At 42.1% G+C, this 19,165-nt stretch overlaps 2 protein-coding genes across 5 annotated transcripts in view; both read left to right on the top strand.

The window, feature by feature from the left end:
- The first annotated feature begins 140 nt into the window (after positions 1 to 140).
- On the top strand, positions 141 to 6,874 carry plcxd2 (phosphatidylinositol-specific phospholipase C, X domain containing 2). Of its 2 annotated transcripts, none has more exons than XM_084340416.1 (8): positions 141 to 203; positions 1,371 to 1,507; positions 1,694 to 1,813; positions 2,383 to 2,436; positions 2,546 to 2,701; positions 4,015 to 4,125; positions 4,370 to 4,500; positions 6,483 to 6,874. In XM_084340416.1, the coding sequence occupies exons 2-8, from the start codon at positions 1,457 to 1,459 to the stop codon at positions 6,640 to 6,642; spliced, it is 783 nt and encodes a 260-aa protein (XP_084196542.1). In that variant the 5' UTR covers positions 141 to 203; positions 1,371 to 1,456; the 3' UTR covers positions 6,643 to 6,874. The 2 variants fall into 2 exon arrangements, with proteins under 2 accessions (XP_084196542.1, XP_084196541.1); XM_084340415.1 differs by lacking the exon at positions 141 to 203 and adding an exon at positions 645 to 1,076.
- Positions 6,875 to 12,517: 5,643 nt separating this feature from the next.
- phldb2b (pleckstrin homology-like domain, family B, member 2b) overlaps positions 12,518 to 19,165 on the top strand; it is a 43,287-nt gene continuing 36,639 nt past the window's right edge. For all 3 annotated transcript variants that reach the window (XM_084340356.1, XM_084340357.1, XM_084340355.1), the window contains exon 1: positions 12,518 to 12,734. In XM_084340356.1, the coding sequence (XP_084196482.1) occupies positions 12,702 to 12,734 (33 nt within the window). In that variant the 5' untranslated portion in view covers positions 12,518 to 12,701. The remainder of the gene's footprint in view (positions 12,735 to 19,165) is intronic.

Below are 19,165 nucleotides of genomic sequence, written 5' to 3'. Positions count from 1 at the left end.
TAGGTGTCTGTCACTTTCCCACAGCATCCACAACTTGTTCAGGATGACAAAAAAAGTGACGGAGTGTGAGCTCTGTACATCACAACCTCTTTGGACACAGTGGCAGTTCAGGTGCTGCACCGGTAGATGGAGCCATTGAGCTGTGCATTTTTTTATATATATATCGACCAAGAACCAGCTGTGGAGACACAAACACAGCTCAGGTATTTTTTTGTTTTAAAAAAAAGTGACTTGACTGTTATAATATGATTTAATATAAGTGAATATGTGTAATAGGGAGCTCAAGTTTATAAAGTAGCTCCAACGTGCGTGATAAAAGTAATGAACTCACCAATTGGGTTTATCAAAGCACCTGACTGGACACGCAGGGGTTTTTGGAACCTGCCTTCTTGGAAAGCACTGACAGATAGTTGTGTCATTCCATCACATGGCTGAGATGATTCACATGAGCTGATTAATGCATCATAGGCACTCATCCGCACACTCTACACGTGACGGTTTGCTGACTGTAAGGCACAGCAAAAGTGCAATTAAGACAACTTTGAGACAACGCTGTTATTTTTTTGTGTGTGCATGTGTGTGTCCAGTGGGTGGTCTTCACACACACATGAGGCAGGTTAAGCCAAGAAGCAGCAGAAGGGGGAGATAACAAGTAGAATTGTGCTCTAAGAGGATTATCAGTGTCGTTAGTCACCCGCCGGTCTTGTCGATGGATGCCGGTTGGAGGGCAGCGCACCGCGACGCCGTGCGATAACCTACCGGTAACCGGGCGAGGAAACGGGTCACACTCGATCTGGTAGTCGGAGGGCCTTTTGGACCGGTGGTGTCTTATATTGTAGATCAACAGCGACATTACAAGATGATCCGTGGTAGTTTTTGCCTGTTGGGAGCGCACGGGAATCTGGCACCGGGACTGCGTCTGCACCAGAGGGCGGTTTCCTGAGGGGCTGGTTGGTGACAGGCTGTTTCTGACATGAAGACCCGACCGGCGGGGATCGGCAATGTTAATGCAGACTGGATGGGTTCGCTCCCCTCCAAGCTCAGTGCCATGCCCCTCAAGCACCTCGCCGTGCCAGGTGAGGACGTCGCGCGTAAAGACGTGTGGCCTCTCGGCTGCTCATTCATCTGTCCATCACACCTGGATTTATACCACTGCAGGGATAACATATCTACAATTCTGGGAAGAATGTGATATAACAATACTGCAATTTTGACATGCAATTCTAAAAAATAGGCTACATATATTACTTTCTTCCATACAGAGCAAGCTTTTGTATTGTCTTTTCCCACTGACCCCTTCCTTTCCTTTACTCTTATTATCCTTTATTTATTTCTTTTTTCACCTGTCATCACCATCCTCTTTCTTCCAGGTTCTCACGATTCTTTTACCTACTGGGTGGACGTGAATGCTCCTGTGGGCCCCGATCAGAAGCCATATGTGAAGTACTTGGCCACCATGTTCAGCGTCGTGGCCAAGAAAGTCATGGTGAAGTGGTCCATGACCCAGGTACTGAGTTCAGATCAGTGCTGTGTCCAAACCCAACCATCTGGGGAGCCAGGCAGTTTAAAGATCACATATAAAATGACATATTCTGGGCAGATTGTTAATGTATGCGCATTTTGCACAGTAATAGAAGTGTTGGGGTTTGTAGCCAGTTGTAATGTATAATACACAATGTGTGTGTGTTCCTAGAATCTGACATTTAAAGAGCAGCTGGATGCAGGAATCCGCTACTTTGATCTCAGGGTCTCCTCCAAACCAGGCGAGGCTGGAAATGAGATCTACTTCATCCACGGCCTGTTCGGCCACAAGGTGAGAGAAAAGTATTCTCTGACATTTAAATGCTTATCATTGTGGCTACGGTGCATGCCTCTCTGTACTTTATTATTGTGTATTGCAACCTCAACATCAATGGTGAATGTTCCTGCCTTTCTAGATCAGATGTCTCTTGTCCTGAAATGATCAAAATGTTGCTTCACATACTTCAGCGTGTTCAGCTGTTTCTACTTTAATTCGTCTCGTATAACAGCATGAACTTGAGCAGTGATTTTGTTTGCTCAGTATTGTGTTGTTAGTCCCCGGCTGATGTTGGTCGTGAGGCGGAGGCGGCCGTGCACAGGGATCAAAGGTTGTGAGTTTAGTTGTTAACATCCCTCTTCTGAAATGGGTCATTCTGACATGCTCCTGTCCCCTGTGTGACACAGTTTTTGACTGCACGTGTCGTGAGTTATTTCATGGCTGCACTGTGATGGGGTTTTGAATTCCACTAGTCAGTGAGGCATTTGGGGCTCTAAAATCGTGACGTGCATCAGTACATGAGCAGTAGACCTTTAGGTATAAAGCAAGTGACCTCCAACTTTTCCCTCTGTTCTCCCCTAAAGGTTCGGGACGGCTTGTTAGAAATTAACGCCTTCTTAAGCAGACACAGGAAAGAGGTGGGAAGCCATTTTAAACATATTTTTTGGTAGAATAGATCTTGAGTGTTATTATAGATGGATCATTTTGGCCCACTAACTGATTGATTTGGATGTTTGATTGATTTAGATAGTGTTTCTAGACTTCAACCACCACTATGCAATGGAGACACAGCATCATGTGTACCTCATCAGCATGCTCCAGGAGGTGTTTGGCAGCAAGCTTTGTCACAACTGTACGGTGGAGGCCATCACTCTGGACTACCTCTGGGACAAGAAATATCAGGTGACATCAGAACGCATGGATGAAAGTGGACTAGCTTCAAATACTGCCCATAAAAACCCATTTTAAGAGACTCCAGTGATCTCAGATCAATAAAAGCTCATTAATCATTCCAGAGAAAGCTATTTCCATCTGGATTTTACCCAAGATGGAAGATTATAATCAGCATCTAGGGACTGCTCTCTATTGATTATGCAGCATATGTGCATATACATGTAGCACACACAAGGCAAGTAAAAGCAATGCAGGTGTGGGTTTATCCGAAGACCCACTTAACTCCTGTGGTCAGGTAATCCCTGTCGCCTGTGACTCTCCTGGACAGGAATTAGTGGTGAGCGTCATCCCATTAACACCGATCCGCCTCCCTTCTTTCATGGTGTTTACCTTTTGCGCTTTGTTTTCTCTTGCTTTCCTTTTCTCTTTCCAATATATTTCTCTCTCTGTGCTTGAACTGTCTCTCTCAGTTTCTGCCCTTTCATTACATTTCTTATCATCCCCTTATGTCCTGCTCTGATCTCACAGTCTTCATTTTGTTCTTTCTTCAGCCTTCTCCTGTTACATATACACATACTCACAAGATGCAAGATCTTTATTGTTCTTATACAACCTGTGAGAAATTGTTTGGCAGGGAGGCTCAAAAATAGTAATAAAATAGTAATTAGGTAGGCCTGTATATAAGGCATAGAGATCTAGAAACCGAGTACAATAGCAGTAAAAGGTATAAAGCAATACAATATATGAACAGGAACATAGACACAGAATGTAAAAGAAATAAAAGGTATAAAAAAAAGTAAGTAAGTAAAAAGGAAAAAATAGTTAAAAAAGTATAACAGAATATATATAGTGCTATATTACATCTATAGTCAGAGAATCCCATGCTGACATGCATCTTGATGTTGTGGCTGCATGGTTCTAGGTTACTTGCCTGTGTCGATACTATCAGTTGAATTCCTGTTCCTATGACCCTAATCTGTGACTGGCTTAGTTGGCAATGGAGAAGGAGAGGGAGAGAGACTGCGTGCAGCGCACTGAAACCCAGAGTCACTTCTCTCATTGTTTCACCGCTAAATACTGTGATAGACATTGGACGAATCAAATGTGTTTATCGGATTTAAGGAAAATCGTCACACTTACTTTGTTGGGATCTTCAACACTGATAAAGAAGCTGAAAAGTCTGTGTTTCCACTTAGACAAGACTGTTAAAATGCGTAGATATTACTGTAAATACTGCGCTGTGGATAATTCTACAGTGAGCTTTCATTTTTGCCTTTTTAAATGTATCAACTCACCATTTTTCATTATTCTTCGCTCCTCAGGTGATTGTGTTCTACCATCATCCATCAGCTCGGGACATCTCCGTCATGTGGCCTGGCAACAAGATCCCCGCTCCCTGGGCCAACACCACCGAACCTAACAAGCTCCTACAGGTCAGAAACATTCAAACCCCAGCTGTGATAACGACTTACATACATGCATCTTTTATCTAATTCACTTCATTTCATTACTTTGTCTCTTTATGCATCCTATCCTTCATTTTACCCTTTTTCTCTTTGTCTTTCTCTTCTGTCTGAGACATCTCATTTAAAAAGTTATGTCTCCAAAGATTATCACACATCAAGAGGTGATTTACATTAGATTGTTGTGTTTGTGTTTGACATTCTCCCCATCTAGTTCCTGGAATCTACACTGAAGCAAAGAGCTAAGCAGGGCTCCTTCCATGTGTCTCAGGCCATCCTCACACCCAGGGTTAACACCGTGGCCAAGGGCCTGGTCTGGGGGCTACGTAACTACCTGGTGGAGAGGTCAGTGACTAAGTATGGGTGTTTTATGGGGAGGTTTTGTCGGAGGAGGGTGTGGTGGAATATTGTAGATATATGGATATAATTAGATAATTAGTATGTCAAAGTCTTTGGTGGTTTTAAAACATCAGTTTTACATACTACATGCTTTGAAACACATGTCTATGGTTTAGAGGGATCCAGCCCAAGTGTGTGAGAGTGCATGTGCTTATGCATCTTTAAATCTTGCCCTCTACTGTCATGCTCAACTCTCAAATCTGTGGCCAGTAGAGGGCAGTGCAGTAAATGCAGCAAACGTCTGCAGGGTTGCCAGATTTGCTTATGCCCATGACAGGGGAAAAGGACCATTTGGGGACCTGTTTTCATGCCAGTGCTGAATGCACAGTAATAACAAAATAGGGCTTGCAATAAAAATAAGCCATTTTACCTGAAACTAAGAATCATTGTGTTTTATTACTTTATAATGAGCCTTTAATTTCTACAAAGGGAGTGGGTCCTCTTCCACAATGTCTGCCATGTTGCACTGCCATGCTTCCATGGTAGGCCGGAACAGACAAACCAAGCACTGGCTCCAGAGAGGACCTTTTGGACCTTTTTTTGTTAGTGGCCACCATAGGGGAGGGTGAGATGAGGGGTATTCAGTCGTTTGCAATCTGCAACCATGCCACTAGATGCCACTAAATCCTACACACTGCACCTTTAAATGCCTGCAGCCATCCGAAGCAAACAAGACAGTTGTTGATGAATTGGAAAACCATGATTAAGATGTGCCAAACTACAGCGCAGTGCCATTTCGCATAGCCACCCACTGTGTTTACCTTCATTAAATCATGTGTAAATAACACCATGCTGCTACAGAATAACCCCATACACAACTGCACATAACAGACTGGTCGGTTATGACTCTTTATTCTGTTGTACGTCAGATTGAAGCGTCACATCAGTGTCATAACACAAGTTATGCTTCTAACAACTTAAACCTACGAGAATGTTTTGTTGTAGCAAAACCAATGTGGATGAGTGTGTTTCATTGATCTATAACTTAACAGAACTACAACCTCTACAAAAAATGCCTAAGCATGCCTTATGTCTATATTCTCTGTGACAATATTCTGTCACTTTACTTCATTTCAGTAAGGATTAGCTTTAATCCTCTTTATCCATATCCAAACTATAGGGGATCAAACAGAAACACATTTCATCTCACAGATAAGAGATCTTATTTCCTAAGAAAGGACTAAATTATTTGCACAAACATTAGCAGCCATCTAGCTTGCTGAGCCTAAGATTGAAGTGGAAATTGACATCGGAAATCCTGACTTAGAGTACATACCCACCGAGCCCTTACATGTGCTGGAAACAGCCATCGATGCTGGGGTATGAAACTCGCGAAGGGGACACTCTGGCGAGACAGGAGGTGGCCTAATTTTGCACTTCCAAGGAAATGGGATTGTTTATCACCGCTGGGTAAACATTCTGACTTCCTGGTTTTGTTCTGCTGCCGGCTCAAGCATAGTGGAGAATTTTAGGGTGTTGGAAGTGATACGGCGACAGAGTCATGGCGTGTGTGTTCGCCTGCGTGTGTGTGCGTCTATGCCGAGAACCAAAAACAGAAAGTGTTTTGAATGCAAAGCAATGATTTTGAGACAATAGCAGTGAACCAGTCGACCACTGACAGACAGACACAAACATCACTCCCGTTCACTTTTTTTCCATCGGATCTGTTTTCTCCAACATCAAGATGCTGTATCTGAAAACCTTATCAGCGTCTTTTCATGAAATTTGGTGGACAGATAGATAATCAGCCAAGGAACAACTGAGCAGAGTTTGGCAAAGTTATAGCCATAACTATAAACCTCACAGAGACAGAAACTTGGCTCGGGATATTTCGCTCGCGAGGTCAGGGAATCGGTTTAAATTAAAATCAAAGTAACAGGATGTTCGTTTCGTCGTCTAATCCAAACTTTCTTCCCTTTTGGCTCCAGAAACCTGCCAACCATCATGTCATGGGTCGAGACCCAGAGGCCGGGGGTGGATGGGGTCAACATCATCACCTCTGACTTTGTGGATCTCACTGACTTTGCCAACATTGTCATCAAACTGAACAACTTGCTGTTGTCTGAACAGGGCCACAAAGCAAGATGACACATGTTGGCACAACAGGACTAAAGTGTGCTGACCTTCGGATTGGAAGATTCTTCCACCATTGTTGGGTTATAGTTGTTACATAATGCTGAAGTACTTTTAGCCACCTTCTGCTGTCTAGGTCTGTGAGGATAGGTGTAAATATTAACACTATATGACTGATAATTTACTGGGTTTTATAGCTGCATACTGCAAAATGTCATGCTCCAAGAACGAATGAATGAATCAATCAATTTTTTTAACTGTTAATTAGAAAATGGTTGGTGGGCCACCTAGCTCTCTTTTGTGGGCCAAATTTGGCCCACGGGCCATATGTTGAGCACTCCCGCTCTAGACACTTGAATTATAGGAACTCATCAATTAACTCAGTCTCTCAGCCACAGCATCATGCACAACATTAAGAAGACGGAAAGAAGCTGCAGCTGAGATCACAGACCGCAGGGCATTCCCAGTGGCATTTTTTTGACCACTGGGTATTTTGAAGGTCACATCAGTCATACCACAGCCATGGCTTCATTTCTGGATTCCTTTTCCTACATTCACGTTTGGGTGAAATCTGGAAATACATCACATTGCTTCTGTCTAATTACAATTCAGCACAGGTTAATCACAGCTGCCACAGCCCCAGGGATTTAATTTCTATGGTTTCAACATCAGATATAACCCCAGGATCACATATTGCACATTTTTTTTCCTTTTGCTATGTGAAATACTCTATGTACTGTACAGGTATTTAAGGTATCGCCTTCATTGGAACTTGCCTACACTATAGGTATTATAAAGAAAGGTGATTGGGACAAATCCTTGGTTACAGACTCCTAATAAATGCAAATGCTTGTGCCAGAAAATATGCTAAATGAGCAAAAGCTGGGCTTTTAACTCTCGCACTCCAATAATTAAATATAAATAAGGGAACAGTATGGGCTGCAGTATTTTTGTTTCTATCTTAAGCAAAGTCAAGCGCCGTGAAAGAGGAGTGCCAACACTGTCTCTGTACTCATAGTGGGGTTGTATAGTTTAAAACAGTGGCACCTTTAGGAGGAAATTGCAGAGTGAAAGCCAAATATGTGTGGAACTTGTGCCACAAATCCCATAAAACACGTGCACCCATACATTTACACGCTATGAATGTTTATGTTCACAGTATTTTTGCTCAGTAATTTTCCACTTCCATTGTTATCCAGAAATAGAGACCAGTTAAAAGTATGTGTGGGAATGTATAGAAGAGCATTCACAGTACAGTATATGATGTGTGGCATGTGTCAAGTCTGCTGCACCGACTCTTTAAACTCTGCATCAGTGTGTGTTCCTGTGTTTGTGTGCCTCGTGGACCCAGTGATTACTATGCGTGACACAAACAGTAGCGCAGTGACAGTCGCTGCTGCATTCCTGTGGTTGGGAGTGGAACGAGAGGGGACAGCAGAAGAAATGATTTACACAGGAGGGAAGAAAGAAAGAGAAAATTCAGCTAGAATCATAGAAAATAGCGAATGCAGGGAGAGCGTTATCTGAACAGCTGATTTTTTTTTTCCCTTCAGGAGAGTAAAAGTGTTTTCTTTTCGTATCAACTCTGCCCTCTGCCTTTTTTCTCACTCCCTGACTCACTTGTGTGAAATTGACCGTTCCTTCCAGGCCACATTGTTGACATGGTTGAGCGTGGTCACCAAGCACACACACACACACACACACACCAACACACACAGTAACAGGCACTTTAATTGTCGAGTAATTACACATACCACAGCAGGCAAGTGGGAGAGCGGAGAGCAGGAGCTCCGAGTGATGGAGGGCATTCCTTTGTTGTTTGGATTGGTCCTCTCTCTCTCTCTCTCTCTCTCTCTCTCTCTCCCTCCCTCTCTCTCTCCCTCTCTCTCTCTCTCTCTCTCTGTCCACTGTATCCCTGTTGGCTTCCCAGGTTTCGAAGGAGAAGACGACAACTCAAGCATGCTCTCTTCCAGATGTCAACAAGGTCGTAAAGTCATAAAGCTGCTGATTCCGTTAATATTCCTCAAACACTCTCTGCCGGAAAAAAGGTGCAAATATTAACCAACAGCTCTCTAAAACTATTTTTGCTCCTGTTGGTCACCTCACTCTAAATAGAACTATGACTGCATCTAATTTTTCAACCTTTGTGATTTCTCTCCCCCTTAATTCAACACGTCACTCCCCTCCGCAGTTATAGCAAACGGTCCATGCACCGGGGTTATTTTTTTCGCTACATAAATCAGAGGCAGACTTCACTTGGCTGCATCACAGCCAGAAACACATGCTGCAGTTTCCAGTCTCTAATAAGGGAAAACATGTTTTGACATTTCATTGGCAGGACTGTCGTCTCACACACACTTGTGCCTCGCTTGCGTGGTGTGCTGGTGGTAAATAAAGATTTGCAACCTCTTGGAAAACCATTTATCACTGCTTCTATTCTGCAAACACACTTGTGAGTAAACTGAGTTTGAGTTCATCCGACCACTGCTATATCCCTGGTGTTAAGTGATGTCAGTGACCAAAGTCGTCTAGGTCAACAACATCCATTACCGACAGATTAGTTAGTGCTCTCTTTTAGACTATGATGACTACGGCATTGACACAGCTGTAAAAACACATTACACTGTATCTTATGACTGTCCTACCTCTGCAAGAACGATGGGGGTGAGCAAAGAACAAGAAAGCGTGTCGAGGCACTGCACCAGACCACTGCAAAACAGATGAAAGAGCACCTTGCACACCACAAACAGTGTCAATGTCCTCCAATTATCAGTCATTAAGATGTTACTAAAAGCGTGTGGGTTTATAGTTTTATCATCTTGAATCCTCAAAGTCCCACATCAGTAATGATCCCAGAGATTCCCCTGAGATTAAACGAGCTGTCGTGTTGGTGTCAAGTGGTTCAGATACTGTTTCACTGGTTTTTGTTCTGAAGTAGTCTGGAATAATTACATTAAACCCGTAAAAAATTAGGCTATAGGATTAGTCTTTCATGTCTTACACCGGGTGGGATCCCTCTCCAAACAGCTCCAGAGTTCCCGCTCAGCCTCCTGGGATCACATGGGAGTTGCGGAATTCACCCGGGGAATGCTGTCAAACACTCGCCGGGCCCTCTGAAAAGCCCACGGGCTCTGGGATGATGTCACTGGGAAAGCTTAGCAGTGCTCTCATGCTAGCAAGCAACCCATGGCGGGATAATAGCTCTATAGCTCCTGGAAACGGTTGACAAGAAAGGAGGTTAAAAGGAACAGCGAGACAATTTTCTGGGAAAATTATCCTGATAACATTTAGTGGTTTTCTTCTGAAGGCTTTTGGCTCCGGTGATGCATCTGTAAATGTTGAGTCAAGACCTAAAACCAGCAAAAAGCCCCTCAGATAAGGACCTGTTGGTTGCATTGGTTGACAGTAATGATAAAAACAAATGTATCATAATGGACAGCATTTGTTCAGCTTATTCCACCATGGGTCTGGCTTCTAACGCACGTCATCTCATTTTCCATTCCTGCCAAGCTTGAATGTTTATCCTTATGATAACAGAGTATAGACAGCTGGGTTTGTGATCTTGATGCAATTGGAAGATTCCCACTTCAAAACCTCTACTGACTAGCTTGGCTAGTAGATAACCACACATACCGGGTGTCATGGAGAGCTGAGGAGCGGTGGAGAAAGTGCACAGTCTCTCTTCCTGTTTATCCACAAGGAGATCCTTGCGGTGCCTGAGAGATAAGATAATCCTGCTGCCATGGATATGCATGTGTTCGCATGTGCTTTTATGCGTGTGGGTACACAAACCCTCCTTGACCTCAGTCCAGACCAGACCATTTATTCAAGTGTCATATATAATTTTCCAGCCATAAGAAGACATCATGCATTACTCTTCAGTTGTGCTCAGTGTGCATAGCCTAAACAGAACTATGCATGAATAAGGCTGTTTTTTATAGCTCTGCATAATGTGTGTTGTTGTTTTGTGCAACCTCTGTTATGAGCTGTGGAGAATGCATGAACCTCAGCCAAATAAAATAACCCACCGATGCAGAACGGCTGGCATCTACCCGTGCCTTCATGATGTCTTCAGACTGATGCATGACCGTACACGCATGTAGCTGAGATTTTTCAGATGGCGCACATAACTCATGCAAAGAGCAGCTTGCCACTTTGTACAGATACCCACAGTTCTACACGCACAGCATTAGAAAGAGCAACATTTTTTAAGGATAAGTTATCTTAAGCATATATAAGTACTGCAGTATAACGGTGTACAAATTTGTTTTCCTGTATAACTAATCAACTTCACACTCGTGGGCAAATTGGTGTGTTCACGCTGGGTCTGTCAAGTTGCCTCTGGGGCTCTGAGGTATGCTGTAGGATATAATTACATAAATAGCTCATCCTGTATAAATATAAAGGCTTTGCTTGAGGGAATTAAGTTATACATTTCCATCCTGGTAAATAGTTGTGTTTTTATGTGCAGGTTGTTTATGACAGAATTAAATGAGAACCTAACTAGAACCGTGTTCTTACACTAATTCACTCTCAAATCCAATATTCTTGTGGAGCATATCCTTCTGGGTAGAGTTTTCATCTACTCCTGTTTACTACAAACAACTGTTGGCTTTGAGTTTAACTAGCCTACTCATTTATCAATCATCGTAATAATCCCAGGGTTCTTTTAAAGTGTGGATCTAATAGTGACATTTTTACTTGTTCATGCAGGCACGGGCAAGTAATCACCTGCCATCAAAGGATAAGGTCACGCAAAAATGAAAATTCACTATCTACTCACCCACATGCTGATGGAAAGTCGTTTGAAGTTTTGAAGCATTCTCCTAAACAACTGAAGTAGATGGGGACTTGTTTTAAAACGAAAAATGACAACGAAAAAAACAAAGTTGCTCCATACAGCTTGTCCGAACCTAATCCAAGTCTCCGGAAGCTCCAAGATCCCGAATTGATTTGAAAAGACAATATTTACCCCCTTTATTCGTGGTCGAGCTTGTGCGCCCACTTCAGACATAGGGCATGCTAACACCATTAGCTTAAAATATATATTGAATAACTGCTTTTCAAATCACTTTTGGATCTCGGGGCTTACAGAAACTGGATTACTCTGAATGAGATATATGGAGCAAATTATGTGTATTATGTATTTTATACAGTTTTACGTTGTAAAACAAGTCCCCATGTACTTCAGTTGTCTGGGAGAATGCTGCAGTGCTGTTTTGCTGTGAAGCCCCAGAAATGTTTTGTGTACTACGAACCTTCACCCGACTTTCCATCGGCATAAGGGTGAGAAGATATTGACTGAATTATCATTTTTGGGTGAACTTATCCTTTAACCACCTACAGGTAGGCTCACTGTAATACTGTAGACCGATCACATACGGTCAGCTACATATCCTTTGAATAGCATCACAGGATTTGTTTTGTTTTTCTCACAATGGAAGCTAAATACTTCTCCATAAACCCAATCATTCAAAACCCACAGTGTCAGGATTGGTTCGCGTCCCGTGAAGGGAGACTTGTCTGCATTCCTGTTGTAATATCATTAGCTAAACATGCTTCTTATCTGGTGTCTTATCGCTGCTGCCAAGTGGGCCTGAAAGAATGCTCCCTTTCTCTCTTTGTCCCTCTCTCCCATTTTCTCTCTCTCTTTTCCCCCCTAAAGGCTTCTTCTCTTTGAGCCGGTTAGAATGAGGGGTCAAGTGTAGGGTGGTCTGTACACACCTGCGCATTAGGCCCTCTGTGTGTGTGTGTGTGTGTGTGTGTGTTTGAGAGTGAGTGAGAGAGAGAGAGAGAGAGAGAGAGAGAGAGAGAGAGAGACTCCCTCCCTCATCCCGTCTCCAGCTCCACGTCCAGCTGTTGCCACATTCCTCCACACGTCGCGATTGGCTGAGGCCGCCGGCTTTTTGTGTACGTTTGGAGTGTATGTGTCAGAGGGTTATAAGTCTTACACCCAGGCGTCCACACGCTGCACAGAGAAATGTCAAGGAAGAGGCTGTGATCACAACACAGGGAGAAGTGACAGAAGATTTCCGGGATTTTCAGGATCTTAGCTGCGTCCTCTGTCCTGCACGATGACAGAAGTGGCCTGTCCCGCTTCAATAATGGTGAGCACGCTTGTCTTTGTATTTGGGTACATGTACAGCATTCCTATTTTCTATGATGCAGACGCGCGTTGCTCCATTAGGACGTTTACTTAAAGTCTTGAGCGGTGTTTAATCCGCAGCTCAGGCTGTTCTTTGCTGTGTTTGTTTCTCAAGTGAGCTGTTTAACGAGAAGCTCAATCTGATCCGACTTTAATTCCAGATTTGCTTCTCAGTGAATGAAACACAGACAGTTCTGTTTGTTCTGGGCTACCCATGTAAAGCCGCCTGTATAGAAGTATAGGCGTTTTATACTGTAAGTAAGGTTGGAATTTACATATTTATTATTAAATTATATTAATTTATTCTGTTTATCATAATATTGCCCATTTGACCCAAGCAGTCCCCGTTCCACGTACTTGTACTTTACTCGAGTATTTCCATTATAAAGAAACTTTGTACTTCTACTCCACCACAGTTCAGAGAGAAGTTTTGTTCTTTTTACTCCACTACATTTGTCTGACAGCTTTACTGACTTACTCAGATTACTTTTTGTCATACCGCTCAGTAAAAGCCACGTCTCTCCAAATTTGTTCATTTAAAAATTGAATAGTCCTTATGAACTGAAGGATTACAGTTCCATGATGGGTTGAGAAAATGATCCTAAAGTGAATAAACTACTTAAAACAAAGCTTGGATTAGCTGGAAAATGCATGAAAGCAGGCGTTTTTTCCATTTCTTTTAATTTAAAGTGGCCTTTTTAGAGATACATGGTAGAAAATGATGCACTGCTGTAGATACAACTACCTACTACTTTGTTAGCTAAAGCTTGCAAAGTATTTAAAATGAGTGCAACCTTATGCACCAGTAATATGAATCCAAAAACATGATATAATTGTAAAAACCTACTAAGGATCTGAATACTTCTTCCACCACTGACCCAAAACAAACTGTAAAGTTTTATGAATGAGTAACATCTGTCTAGTTGAATCAGTGTTACCAAGTAAATAACGATATCCAGATTATAACTTCTGGGTGTACAGAGGGACACACTGTCTTAACACCATCGACGTCACAATGTTAGGCAAGGTTTTTCAAGATGGCAGCAAGCCAAATAAAGTGAAGTAAAGGAGCCAAACTGACAATTAATTCACAAAGCTTTAGAGAACCCAGATTTCTTCACAGCGTTCTGAAAGAAGTCTTTGTTTTGCGTCCTTTAGTAGAGGCAGTTTGGCATGTCATTGTTAGCTGAGATAAGACTGATGATTAAATTATGTTAACTTGAATATATTTTTGGAATATTTACTAAATCAAAGACTTATCTTGACTTAAATATTCTCCAGTAATCAGTTGTGACAACAATTTTTGACCTTTTGAGCTTACTTGGTTTTACAGTGCACCAGCATAGTCAGTAGTGAGCACAACAGGGATGTTATACGGCCTATTTGAAGACAAATCAGAGGATTGTTTCGGTTGATTGTGTGTGGTAGGATATTGTATGTAGGTGTGTGAATAAGTATGAGCCTCGTCCCTCATTTGACACAAACTGAGAGAATATCTGTGGTATAAGTGGATCAGTCTGGTCCAGACAGTGCGCCTAAATTATTCCATGACTCAGATTTGGAATCTGCATTATCATTCCTGCAGCCAATGCCAAACAAATTGAAGAAACCACACCGAGAGGCAACATCGGACATTTTAGCCGTACCACCTCCCACCTCTTTAACATCTCACCAATTCAAACTGGTTTCACGACAGCAGTACTTCCATCAGAATGCTAAGCTAATGTTAAAACCATTATGCCTGTCAAGTTGGCTCGGGTCATGATGTGGAAACCAGGAGGATGCAACTGCTCTGTCACGAGGGCTCATCATACCAAAACTGTTATCAGCTACTAGACTTGTACCGTAACGAAAACATTATGATATACAGTATGTGAGCATGCACATAGATTTAGATAAGGGTTTTTTTTTTCACTGTGCAGAAGTTAATTTTACTTCTACTCTGTTGTCAAGATATCCATGCATGCATTCCTTCCAGAGTGCGTACTGTTTATGTGTTTACCAGGTATATGTCAGCTGAAAAAGGTAAAGAAAGAAGTCTGGCTCTGTCACTGGTGCAGTATAGGATCACATTTTGTTTTGAGGCCAGCGCTGGGGAACTTTCTGGTCCACCATTAATCTCTTTTCCTTCATCTCTGGATTCTTTAGTCTGCGTTTTTATCCATTTCCTTTTCTTTTGTCTCCCGTTTCCCCCCACACGCTCAGTTTGTCTCTGTTGTTATCTCAAAGCCCATCTCTCTGCCTTCCTCTTTTCTTGTCTATCCAGCAGCCACAGTTCAGTTAACCCCTGTGAGCTATGTTTCTAATGTGGGTTTTATGTCCCTCTAACAATTCACCGTCCCTCCTTGTCTCTCTGTCATATCCGGCCCCTCAGAAACCCAAACATCAGTTGATCCCCTGCATCTGGCGGTGAAGGTAATCTGGGCTTTTCCGAAGACACACACACCCTAGATAGAAATTCAACTTAGATTTCCTCCAACTTTGAGTCAGCTGCAATAACAATAGACTTTCTTTCCTGTAAGGATCTTGCATTTCGGCAAATGAAAAAAAGGAGTGTGAGAGAGTTAGAGTTGGAGAACAATGCCGGTGGATGTTTGTTGTGTTTGAGCGAAGGTTTCAAGGTCAAGTTGTGTTAATCAGCTCGCAGAGTTTTCACCAAAACACACACACGACGCACATACAGCCTGGTGTCTTATATAGACCAGTGACAGAGAAGAACTGCATGTCCAAAAGCATAGCACTGCATGTGTATGTGGGGAAATGGTGACGTCTATGGTGTGTGTGCATCCTTAAAGCTTGTATTAAACTAATTAAAGCTCTGTTGGAGACTTTATTGGACACAGCGTGCTGAAGAGAAGCGAGGAAGATAACCCCATTAAGCCATATGAATTGCTCTATAAGAGGGACACAGAGAGAGGGACTCCATATTAAACAGCATCTGTGATACAATGCTGGCTTTGTCAGGTGGGAGGAGGAGAGGGTAACGCTGGAATGTAAGGGGAGGGGATGTTAGTGAGAGACAGAGGGATGGAGGAAGAGAGAGATAAAGATGAAGAGAGAAGAACAGCGCGGCGAAGACAGATAGACTTCTTCAGTCAGTTCTTTATGCTGCAACTTTACATTTCTTTAGGTTCAGTTTTTAATTTTATGTTGCGACATTGCTGTGCTGACAGTCTGGTTAGGTTTGGGCACAAAAAGCAGTTGGTTAGGGGCGGCTCACCTGGTTCCGTCTCAACAAACGCGGCTCGAAATTGTCCAGGCAATCTCGTCATAAATACTCAGTGGCCTCACGCTTACAAATACTGAAACACAACCTCAAACTCTCAGTCAGCTCATACACATGTAATAAGACACGTACGGTAGAAATGTCTATATGGTGCATATTTGAGCGTAATCCATGGTTTGCAGAAATGTAAAATGCCGACATTTTATCCTGCCGACTGTGCTGTTGACGAACAAGTGACTCGATCTGGTCCAGATCGAAGAGCATTGTGCTATTCTTAACAGTGTGGGTAATGAGATTACTGATTAATGAAGGACCTGACATGTCCAAACAAGTGCATTAACTCTTAATTAATCCTCTACAAGCACGTATTTTGTACTGCATCACAAACAAAACATGGTAAACACTTCCCAAACCAGCATTTATGGAAATCATTTTGTTAGGCGATGCATATAGATGGAAAAAATATGCAACTGGAACCTGAAATATAAAAACATATTCAGCATTTCCAGCCTATGACTGTCCAAAGAAATGGACAAGACCAATATACCTGCACACACCCCAGCACCTGGAACTCATGTGGTGCTATTTGCAAAAGTGTCTTTTGTGCATGAAACTGGCTAAATTTTTCTACTGCCAGCTCCATAGTCACCTTGAATACAGCTAGATGCACCAGTTTCCCCACCCTTATCTACATTAGTTGGTTAATACCACAGTTCATATCATTTTGAGGAGCCGCATGCCTTGAAATGTTCTCAAGCCTAAGGCCAGTGTAAGATATTTTAATAAAGCAGCCACATGCACTCAAGAAGCAGATGGCCAATATTAAATATATGCATTAAAAGTAAAAAAGGACAATCCTGATAATGTCCGTCACATGTTATCTTACATTTTAAATACCTTAAAGAATATCTCAAGCATTGCAAATGAGAGGATTTTTAATTTTAATTTGTAAAACTGACATATTGAAGATTTAATCCAGGTTTTGTTGCATCAAAATGGACATATGCAATTGACGTAACCGTCCCAACTAGCACCAATAAAATCTGCTCCAAATCAGCTGCATTCAAAGCTGTTGGACATATGGTTATGAGAATGCAGACTGCAACAGAAACAGACAGAACCAATAATGTAGAGGATAATTGAAACAGAGAGAAAGACAAAACAGATGTAGAGGAAATACAAAAAGAGAAGGGACTCGACAGAGGGATGAAAGGCGAGGGTGAAGAAAACAAAAGGATGAGATCAAAAAGTCAGAGAATGAACCCAGGACATGTCCTTCTGGTTTTATGAGTCCTCTCTCCATCTTCCGTCATTCTGTCTCTCTCATGTTTCTCTCTCCTTCTCTGTAGCTCCATGTCTGGCTCCAGATGCAGAGAAAACTGCGCATTTTGGGGGGACTCAGCTGTTCTACAGATGGGATCAAAGAGAGCTTGTAGTGCTTGTGCTTTCTTTTTATTGTGTCCTTGTGATTTTGGGAAACATTGTGTTTTTATGACATTGTTTCAGCTAATCGTCAATTATTTAAAGGGCTTAGGACAACAGGTTTAGGGCAACAGATTTAGAATCAAAGTTACAGGCCTGCCCATGAGGGTTATCTTTCCATTGGTCAACTTTCCCATAAAAGGAAAAAAATACCTCTGAAAACTGTCCCACTCTTTCATATCATTCCATTTCAGGAGTTAGTTTGTGATGAAATGCTGAAGTGTACTTCCCCTCTCTCACTCAGTCTGCCTCATTTTTTTTTGATCACCTACTGTATATTTCCCAGACTGACAGAGACAGAGTTTTGTCCATTTTGTATTTAGATTTATTGTTCGGTGATAGTTCAGTCCTTGCTCTTTGCAGGTTAACAGCAGAACCTCATACTACTTATTCATGTAGATTACGTAATATTCTGACATCAAACTCCACTGTCTGCAATGGAAAAGTGACGTCCTGTTAACTCACTGTAGTGTACACCAGGAGACCTGAAAAATACAAAACAACAACCTGCATGATTGTAAAACATTTAGAAATAAAAAGAAGATCAGTACTCTTCTTACTTTTTTAAATCTAATTCTATACAGTTTCCATTCATTAAAGCATGCTAGATGAATAATCTACTTGATGCACAGTTGTCTGGGATATGTAGCTTTTCTTACTCTCAATGGGCTGTCAGTCAAAACCTGCTTTACTGGATTGGGCAATCCGACAAACTATAAATACAATTTTAACATATTATCTTATTACCTCATACAGTTGTTATTATGAACATGTTAGCACACGTTACCCGTTTACACAGCGAGCAAACACAGAGCATTATTAGCATTCATGTGGAGTCCCGTTTATGGCCACCTGATGAATACAAGTTTAGTATTCACTCTCTTTTAGCTCAGTTTTGGTCTCCACCAACTCTTTAAAAAATATGTGACACTGCCTGATGTCAGTGAGCTAAAAGCCTCCGTGGAGCTGAGATGTATCGTAAAGTTAAGTGATAATTCTCTGTGGGTTTGCCAAGACAAGCGAGCCCTTTCATATCAAACATAGTCATTCCATCCTCTATAAATATTAAGATATTGAAAAGAGCAGCCATAAAGGCTAGGGAAATAAAAGCACCTTTCTCTAAACTTTCTCTAAATCTGCAAACCTACCAAGACCATCCAGTAATCTCATACTTGAGCACTCTAGTCCAGAGGCCCTGATAGCATCAGTTTTGATGATTGGCGATTGTGTAGACCCCTCAGGATACCAGAGCTGAAATCTGAAAATCTAGATGGGGGGTTGACACAGCTCACTGCTCTGCTTAAACTGGAGCACAACAAGGCCAAAGACTTGTCTTGGCCTGCCCAGACTGGAGCTCACCTGCTGAAAGAAGGAGAGGAAGGGGGGCTACGGAGAAAAAATGGGCGACAGAGTGAGACAATGAGAAGGAACAATGGGGGAAATAAAAAATAAACTATGTATGTGTATGGTGGAAGGGAGAGCCAAGGAGATGGGAAAGGACATACAGGAAGAAAGCAGGGTGGGAAAGAGAGAATAGTCTTGTGATTAAACTCAAAACAATCCTTCTCAGCTTTGAAATAAGACTTTGACCTCCTTTTTTCCTCTGCGCCCTGGAGCACCTTTGCATTTGTCCATCTGATGTTGTCATCATACACCGTGTGTTTGCTTTGTCTACACTAGTGTTG

This window comes from Pagrus pagrus (genome assembly GCF_965226575.1).
Source record: "Pagrus pagrus genome assembly, chromosome: 20".
NCBI classification, from domain to species: Eukaryota; Metazoa; Chordata; class Actinopteri; order Spariformes; family Sparidae; genus Pagrus; species Pagrus pagrus.
This window is presented reverse-complemented; position numbering and strand designations above follow the sequence as displayed.

What these genes read in the sequence shown, in the direction of transcription:
- plcxd2 (XM_084340415.1), top strand. Translation starts at nt 974, where the DNA reads ATGAAGACCCGACCGGCGGGGATCGGCAATGTTAATGCAGACTGGATG. An exon ending in CAAGCACCTCGCCGTGCCAG is followed by an intron (nt 1,077 to 1,370) that starts GTGAGGACGTCG and finishes TCTTTCTTCCAG; the next exon opens with GTTCTCACGATTCTTTTACC. An exon ending in AACCTAACAAGCTCCTACAG is followed by an intron (nt 4,126 to 4,369) that starts GTCAGAAACATT and finishes CTCCCCATCTAG; the next exon opens with TTCCTGGAATCTACACTGAA.